Raw genomic sequence first — 9058 nt, 5'->3', positions numbered from 1 at the left:
TCTTGGCCGCTTCTGTTCCTGGACATTCAGCTGCTGTGTGGCCTCGGTGTGGTCGTGGTGGGCATGCGCGTCCACATCAGGGCAGGACCCCCGTCTTCTCCACAGCAGGTAACCGGACAGGTCTGCCGGGATCCTGCCCCAGCAGCGGGAGGGGGGCCCCAGCTCAGGCCTCAGGTGACCAGGGGTCTCAGTGACTTGGCGGAGCCGGGCCCTGCCACGGGGGAGGGGGACCAGCCTAACTGCCACCTGCGGGGCCCGGGCTATGTCTCCTGCAGGCTCCTGGGCTGGGGGCTTGTAGCAGGTCCTCTCCGCCCACGCTGCCAGGCACCACACAAGCACGCTCACCACGGGGGCCGCCTTTCCTCCATGGCTTTTTTATCCAGCAAGGCTTGGGAGTACCTGAGGCATTGCCCTTCCCCCCAAAACACAGAAGGCTCAGGATCGCTGGGCTGAGGGCAACGCCCCCTTCCCACCCCAGCTTGCTCGGGGCCCTGCCTCTCGGCAGATGCCATGGGCCTGGTACGTGGACCCAAGGGCCTAAGGGGCCACCTGGGAGTGGCAGAGTCCAGCCTGCGCCAGGGCAGGCCCCTCACGTGGACGGAACCTTCCCCGGCACCCCGAAACCCGTGAGGGCCTCTGCAAGTCTGCTCACCCCACGCTCCCACACACCGGGCTCAGGCCGTGGAGGCGGGTTGGAAGTAGGAACACCCGCGCTGAGATAGCAGGACACTCCCTGAGGGACGGGTCTTTCCAGGTCTCCCTCAGACAGTCCTTCATTGTGGCCTCCATGCAAAGCCGCCAGCTTCCTGCCCACTCACCTGTGTGTGGCCATCAGGTATGCAAATTAGGGTGCGCCAGCCCTGCGGTGGCCGCCCAGGTCCTGGCCACCCGGTGCTTGCTCCATAAATAGCTTTGAATCTCATCTTCAGGAATTGAAGGCCCCCTCCACTCACCCACTCGGAGGACAAGAGAGCAGGTTGGGTTTGGAAGGCGAGGGGAGAGAGCGGCCTGCAGGGTCCCAGGGGTCGTGGGGTACTGAAGGTGCAGGGATGGGAGGGGGTAGGCAGGAGCACAGCCGAGGGGGCCTTGTGACCGTGGCTGGCGGCCTCGGGGCGGTCAGGTCAAGGCATCTGCTGGCTGGAGCGCGAGGCAGAGGAGAAATGAAGCCTGTGGTTCTTCCCTGGCTGCCAAGCTCCCAGCGTGGCCAGGACAGAGCCCGGGAGCACCCCTGGCTTGGGGACGGGCCCCACGTGGCTCACCCTCAGCCTCAGGCCCCCCTGGGGCATTTGCTCCAGCTTCAGGCAGACTGTCCCGCGGGAACGCAGGCCGAGGAGGCCCAGGGGCCCAGGGGCCACCACCTGAGGCTTATCATGTTACTCTGGGTAATCCTGCACCCTTCCCACCCGCTACGCTTTGCGGACAGCCTTCAACTAGGAGAGAAGTAAATGGCTGCATCAGACCCGAGGAAAGAAGCGGGCAGAGCCGAGCATGGGAATATGAAAAGCATCTCAGTCCTTGACTGAAGCCAGGATCTCAGTTCTCACAGATGGAGCTACAGCGAGCCACCCAAGTGGGGGCCACTGACCTCCTACATTACAGCTGTTGGTGGGGGGGGGGTGCTTGTGAGGCTGCGAGGAGTTGGGGGAGGCAAAGTGGGGGAGGGGGCCTGGAGTTCCTCAGCACAGACACCTCTGGGCTCAGCTGATGGGCCAGGCCAGCTTGGGAGTCGGAAGAAACCTGTGGTTTCCTGCTAAGATAGCCGTGCACACACACAAAAGTACGCTCACACGTGTGCACACGCGTACACACCCTCACTCGCCCAGCTGAAGCCCCGGGTGCAGAGCTGCTGGCCTGAGGCCCCAGAGTACACATTATCCTCCCTGCCAATCAGCCTGCCTAATCCCGCAGGCTCTGACTCTCCCCAGGGGACAGGGAAGGAAGGCCTCCAGCAGTGGGGCATACTCCCACGGTCCCTCCACCTGCTGCAGCCTGGCCGGGGAGAGGCCGGGAGGGTGGGACAAGATGCCCCCTTGAGAGGGGGCTCCCTGGGGAGAGCTGCGTGCCTCCTGCGTAGCCGAGGAGGACAGTCTCTTCCTGTACAAGGAGGGGATTCTCCAAGGCCAGGAGAGCTGTCAAAGGCTTCATCAGAGCTGTTCCTGGACTCAGACGTCTTTCCATGAGAATGACGGCAGCAGAACAGCAGGGAGGGCCTGCCTGAGGGCTGAGTGGGTGCTCCAGGGCCGCCAGCCCCCTGCTGCCCCATTTGGGGGTCACATGGCTGGAGCACCCCAGAGACTTTGTCCTAGGGCAGCGGTCCAGCACAGGGCCCGGGAGAGGGTGCCTGGCTCTGGGGTGAAAGTCACATCCCTAACGTGGGTGCGCCCGTGGTGGGGGATTTCACGGGTCTGCCGTGCGCAGGAGGGGGCTCAGCTGAGCTGGGCCCGTGGGACGGGTGTTGATGTGATGGTGGCAGCCCGGCTCCCAGGCCTTTGTCGGCTCCAAGCTGTGTGTGTCTTGCTGCCATCGGCTCTTGGCAGCTTGTGCTGTTTGGATTTGCAGCTGGGAGAGTTTGCTGCTGGCTCGGGACAGCCTTGAGTGTGGCGGCTGTGAGCTCCTGTGGACAGGACGGTGTCCCACGGTCCCCAAACCCGCCGCCTGGCACAGGCGTCACACAAGCAGGTGTTGGCACAGGACTACCTGCTGCATAAGTCAGGGGTCTCCGGAGAAACCCAGCCAATAGCAGATAGGTCGCTATAAAAAGAGACTAATTATAGGAACTCAGCCCACGTGACTTTGTAAGATACGTGGTCGTCAAGCTGCAGACCCGGCAGAGATGATGTTGTGGCTGCCGTCTGAAAACCGGCAGCCTCAAGACCCAGAAAGAGCGACGATGAAGGCAGGAGAAAGCCGGGTCCCAGTTCAAAGGCAGCCCAGCAGGGCAATTCAGGGGTCAGCCTTTCCGGTCCATTCAGTCCTTCAGTTGATTGGATGAGGCCCGTGGGCTCTAAATATACCGATTCAAATGCTAATTGATTCCAGAACCGCCCTCACAGCTGCACCTGGAATGTTTGCGCAATGTCTGGGCGCCCTGGGACCCACCAGACTGACAGGTAGACGCTATAATCATTCTGCTCTTGGCTCTGAGATCATGGACCGGGCACCAGACTCCGAGGCATGGGCTCCGCAGAGGGGACGGAGGAGAGGCCGGGATTTAGGTGGCATCGGGGTCTCAGGTGAGGATACCTGTGCACTGGACCTGGGATGCTGGCAGGAGCTGGCCCGTCCTTCCTGTGGTGCAGTCTCCACCCAGCTTGGCTGCAGCCACCAGGGCCCCGCTCAACCAACAGCCAAGCCTGAGAATTCAGGTCCCGGAAGAGGCGCCACACCTTGGATCAGGCCTCAGCAGCAGGTGGGAAGCAGATACACTTTTTTGCTAAAATGATTTCCAAGCGGAGAGAAACCGTAGGCCACGTGCACACACTCACAGTGCCCAGAGGGGACCGTAGGCCACGTGCACACACTCACAGTGCCCAGAGGGGACCGTAGGCCACGTGCACACTCTCAGTGCCCAGAGGGGGAGTTGGTGGGGAGGCCTAACTTCCACCCCAAGCCCAGCTGTGGTGTCCACTCCTTGGGGAAGCCAGCTGGCATCTAAGTGGTGCTGCCACTGGACTCTGCAGCCCCTGTCACCCTCCCACCAGCTTGACCACAGGGACCTGAGACAGAGAAACAAAAGGCAATGGCCTCGGGGCCACCAGCCTGGCCTTAATGGGGGTTGGCCACCTGCAGGGAGTCACCAGCCATGAAGTCACCTTCTCCTGGCTGAGCCCCGCGGGGAGTCAACTCTGGCCATCTCAGAAGCATGTCCAGGAAAGAAATCACCCTGAGTGGCCTGGGTTGCACCCCCCAGGCCCCAGCAGCGTTGTCGTGAGGGTGCTGATGACCGGGAGACCAAGACAGAGCAGCTGGCCGTGCCCCCCAGTCCACATCTGAGTCTGCATCCTGGACTCGGCCACGGTGGCTGAGATGCCCTCGTGCTGGACCTGGCAGCTCCTGCAGGCCCGTTTATGCAGCAGACCTTTGCCGTGAGATTCAGTCCTCGAGCTGCACACACAGCAAAGTGTCCTTTAAGTCCGGGGCAGGCGTCAACATGACTGTCTATGTCCATTTCTGGAGCTGTCTCCTGACACCGTGCATGCCCAGCATGCGTCGCCCGGACACAGCCGCATGAGATCTGGGTACAAACTCAGGAATCTCCCCGCCTGAAGACCCGAGAACGTGGGACCGTCCTCGTGGCTGTGAGATTCCAGGTGTCACACAGCCCCGGACCCAGGATCCGGCGCTGCCTGCCAACGGAGGGGGCATTCCAGACACACTGGCTGCACGTCGCAGGTGTTTCTGTCTGCCTTCCCCCGCCCCCGCCCCCGCCCCTCACAACTCAGCACGTGCGTCACGGGAGGGCCCAGCCTCCTTTCTGATCAAGACGCTGCTGATAAGGGTGAACGCCTTCTGACTGGAACACAGCAGGTGGAACAGAATCTGGGCTTAGTAAGAGACTGGGTAGATGCTGTCATCGCGCTGCCTCAAAGGTGGGGGGGGCGTGCAGTGTGCACGCAGGCTGCTGTGTCCTGGCCATCACAGCCGCTCTTGACGGACCCAGGGAGGAGACCCCGGGGCTGCCGACCCAGTGGCGCCATTTACTTCTCATCCCGTGTGGGCGGTGACCACTGCCGGTCGCCTGGCTGATGTCTAAAATGGGATTTTCAGTCTGTGAATCAACAAGCAAGTGATGTGCGTGACTGCAGGTTGACTTTATGTGTTTATGTCAGAGATCAGAGCTCTTAGCTCAGGTAAACTTTACGCTGACATGGAGCTGTTTGGGCCACACACCACTGGCACTGGAGTTTTGTTAAGGGCTTTATTTTCAAATAGGAAGGACTCTATTTCTTCATGACCATTCCTAGTCGCGCTAGCTCAGCCTCCTAAGCCCTGCTGGGGTCCATCCTTCCCCTCTCGGCCCCTGAATTTCTCCTTGCGGGGGATGGGCGGGATGGTTAAACAAGCTCAGAGCTGGGGGGAGGCGGCTCTGCAGATCCCTCCTAGGAAGGCCCACCCACCAATAATAATTCCCCAGCCCAGTACTGAGCGTCCATCCCCACAGGCCGCTGGAGCGACCTCTCAGAGCAGCCGCTGCCCCTCGGCCCGCTTGGATGCCTTCCCTTTGGGTCCATCCCAGCTGGGAAGGGGTCCAGGGCCCTGCTGGTTATGTGCGTGCGTTCACGTGTTTCCGTGTGGAAGGTGTGTGCACAGGTGTGTGTGTGTGTGTGTGTGCACATGGCGGAGGAATGCATCCCCACAGCACAAACACGCGGCCGCCTCTGCGCAAGGTCGAGCTTTCTCTGCGTTTCTGTTTCGGGAGCCCGTTTGAGCTGCGGGGGCCCGTCTGAGCCGTGGGGGCCCGTCTGAGCCGCGGGAGCCCGTCTGAGCCGTGGGGCTGGTGGGAAGCAGAACTGTGCCGTCTCGGGGCTCACACTTGTCACCATCTGCTCTGTTCCACGGCGGCCCAAGTGCCTACAGTACCTGCTTTGGGAGCAGGTGCGTGGCTTTCTGTCCCTCCTGGAGGCTTGATGATCCTTCACGCGGCATGAACTTTGTTCCTTCGGTGGGCACCCTCCTCATCCGTGTGACCGAGCCTGGTATGCCAGGGTGCACGGAGGAGGTGGTGGCTCTGTACATACAGCCCTGGGCGTGGTCGCGGGCCCTGGGGAATGACTCAGGCGGGATTGTTCCTGTCCACGCTTGGCCTCGAGGTCTGGCTGCTGATCGCCTGGCAGTGCCAGTTTCCAGAGCAAAGAGTTAGCCCTGTGTGTCAATGCCACACAGTTGGTCGTGGTTCTCTGAGTGAAACGTTGGCAAGGACAGCCAACGCGCTCGTGGGCTCTGAAGCCGGACCACGTGGTCTCGTCCTAACTGGCCCTGGATGGCTGTATGGCCTTGGGGGAACTCCTGACTCCTCTGGGCCCACTTCCCTTTCCTGTAAGATGGGCTGTGCGTGGAGCTCAGACTCTGCCAGGAAGTGGGATGCTGCAGTGTCTTATGGCATTTGTGCCCACGGCCTGGCCCCAGGGAAGGCCGGAGAGGAGGCCAGGGTGAGGCTAAAATTAGCTAAGACGGCGCAGCAGAGGAGAGGCAGAGGCCTGGCAGAAAGACCTGGCATCCCAGCCTCAACGCACAGGGTGCGAGGGGATCAGGAGAGGCGGAGCTCCCAGACCCCCCCCCCCCCCCCCACACACACAAAACTGCCTCCCAGACCCGGGTGTGGTCCCACCACGGCCCGCTCCCCTCACCCTGGACCGCTTCCCAGTTTGCAAGGTTAACACAAGATAAAGCCAATCTTTTGTTAAAAAACAGTCCTAACCTGGCGGTCCAGTGGTTAGGACTCTGAGCTTCCCTTGCAAGGGGCACAGGTTCGATCCTTGGTCGGGAACTAATATCCCACATGCCACGTGGCTTGGCCAAAAAACAAAAAACAAAACAAGACAAAGCAAGCGAACAAACAGAAACCAGCCCACAGAAGCCAAAAACCTGTCGTCGCAAGGGCTGAAGGATCTGCCTGTGGCCAGCACGGCTGAAAAGTCCTCTCTGCCCTCTGCCAGCTGGGCCCCTGCCAGGCACAGCTCCCCCAGAGGCACCCTATGTTCCCTCCCACCCCGCCGCCCAGGACACTCAGTGGTACCGCCCTCTGCACTCACCACTGGGCTCACGTCCTGTTCTGAGTGTCTGTTAGACTCCACCTCCCTCCAGGCCTGTGGTCTCCTGAAAGCCGGGCCTCCTTGGGGGCTGTGTGAGTGTCCTGTAATGAAGGACCACAAACTGGGGGCTTAAAAGAACAGCACTCTATTCCCCGCCCAGTTCTGGAGGCCAAGAGTCTGAAGTCAGGGTGAGGGCTGGGCTGCCCTCCCTCTGGAGGCTCCAGGGGAGGGTCCTTCCCGCCTCTTCCAGCTTCCCCCAGGCGTCCTTGGCTTGTGGCCTCATCACTGTAGTTTCTGCTTCTGCCATCCCGTGGCTTCTCTAATAAGGACCCTGTCACTGGATTTGGGGGCCTCCCCAAGCCAGGAGGACCTCATCTCAAATCACCGATCACATCTGCAAAGACACTTTTTCCAAATAAGGTCATGCTCAAGGTCGGGAGGATGTATCTTTTCGGGCCGGGCGTGGGGAATCACCATTCTGCCCCTCCGCGTCCCCGGCTCGGGGCCCAGCAGAATGGTGCTCTGTGACTAGCTGCCTGAAGGACTCGGTCCACCAAGTCTAATCTGAGACAAGTCTGGGGGCAGCGGCAGCCCTCTGGGCAGCGGCCTCTCCCGACATCACTGACACCCGTGCGCAGTGGGGTCTGAGGCCGCCTCGGGCCCTGAGTGGCCGACAGCGGGTTCTCCCTGTGTGCCTGTCTGGGTCCAGAGTCCTTCCTTTAAAGGACAGTAGCCGTAGTGGACCAGGGCCCCCCACCCCGTGACCTCATTTTACCTGTCACCTCCTTAGAGGGCCCCCCTCCAAATCACTCACATTCCAGGGAGCTGGGGCTTAGGGTTCCAGCGTATCTTCTTTTGGGGACACAGTTCAGCCCATAGTGAGAGGTAGATGGAAGCGTGTTGAGTTTGGCAGAAGACCCTCGCACAGGGGCCCAGGGGCTGTGGGTAGAACCAAGATCAGGAGTTTCCTATCACAGCGACTGTACTGTGCTGACCGGTTTACTTCTGTTGGGAAAATTAGTGTTGCCACCTGGGGGATCCAGAAGCATCTGCTTACCTGGCAAGAGGTCCCGCCTTTTCTCAAAGCTTGGGGGTGTTGGGGGTGTGTGGGAGCCCCGGGAGCCTCGAGGTGCAGCCATTTCTCAGGCCCGACTGAGCTCCTTTTGGTCCGTGGGCTGGGAGTCAAAGTGAGGGCCCAGATAGAGCAACGGGAACAGGCCGGGCTGGGAGTTTGCAGAAAGATGGAGTGCTGGCACAGTGTCCCTTGAACCTGTCTGCGGGGCTGCGATCTGCAGGGGTTTCAGCATCTCGAGAGACCAGCCACGGGCGAGGCCCAGCGCCAGCCAACCCTCCCGCCTGGTGCCATCCCAGGGGCCCAGGTGGGCCTGCCTGTACCCCCTTCCTCATTTCCCACACTCTCCACACACTGGACTAAGTTGGATTTTCCTTTCATGCTAAAGAGCACAAGGCCGGCCGGGTGTGAGTTCAGGGAAGAATGGAGGCTGGGCTTGGAGTTGAGGGCGGGCGCGGTCAGCTGCCCCTGGTGGAGCGCACAGCTCAGGCCGGTGAGCCAAGGCCATGGGGAAGGTGCGGGTCGGGGTGGACCAAAGGCTCACATGGCGTCTGATTCAGTCCTTCTGTGTCTCAGCTCTGTGGCCTCATTCAGGCCGGGGGCTGCCCTCACTAGGCTGGGTAGCGGACAGGCAGAGCCGTCGGTGCCCCCGGGGACAGGCCGGGGGAGGGTTCTCCTGGAGATGGATTCTTCCCGCAGATCGGACCGCCGCTGGAATTCCGCATCCACTCCCGCTGCCGTTGCTGTCACGCCATCGGAGATGCCGCAGCTGGTCTTCCCCGGCCCCCCGTTGGCCACCAACAGCGAGTGTGACTGCACGCCCCCCAGCAGGCGGGCGTCCCTTGGCTCGCCCCTGAGCCAGCCGCTGTGCCAGCCGCGGCCCGAGAAGCATGGGCCCCAGGCGGCCCGGGAGGTGCGCTACGTGGCGACAGGGCGGCCGGACGAGGCCTGCGGCTGGCGGGCCTTCGCGCCCACGTGCCTGCAGGCCTTCAACACACCCCGGGGCTTCCTGCTATTCCTGTGCGCGGCCTCCTTCCTGCAGGGCATGACAGTGAACGGCTTCATCAATACTGTCATCACATCCATTGAGCGGCGCTACGACCTGCACAGCTACCACAGTGGCCTCATCGCCAGCTCTTACGACGTGGCCGCCTGCCTCTGCCTCACCTTCGTTGGCTACTTTGGAGGCCACGGCCACAAGCCTCGCTGGCTCGGATTGGGGCGGGTGGGCGAG

General features: G+C 61.7%; 1 protein-coding gene across 1 annotated transcript in view; it reads left to right on the top strand.

Annotated features, from left to right (window-relative positions):
* The first annotated feature begins 8584 nt into the window (after window positions 1-8584).
* The window catches only part of SLCO4A1 (solute carrier organic anion transporter family member 4A1), a 13706-nt gene continuing 13232 nt past the window's right edge, over window positions 8585-9058 (top strand). The window contains exon 1 of the mRNA XM_007462280.1: window positions 8585-8737. Coding sequence (XP_007462342.1) covers window positions 8585-8737 — 153 coding nt within the window. The remainder of the gene's footprint in view (window positions 8738-9058) is intronic.

This window comes from Lipotes vexillifer, unplaced genomic scaffold (genome assembly GCF_000442215.2).
Source record: "Lipotes vexillifer unplaced genomic scaffold, Lipotes_vexillifer_v1.1 scaffold1798, whole genome shotgun sequence".
NCBI lineage: Eukaryota > Metazoa > Chordata > Mammalia > Artiodactyla > Lipotidae > Lipotes > Lipotes vexillifer.
The sequence above is the reverse complement of the archived record's forward strand: the minus strand, read 5'-3'. Positions and strand labels throughout refer to the sequence as shown.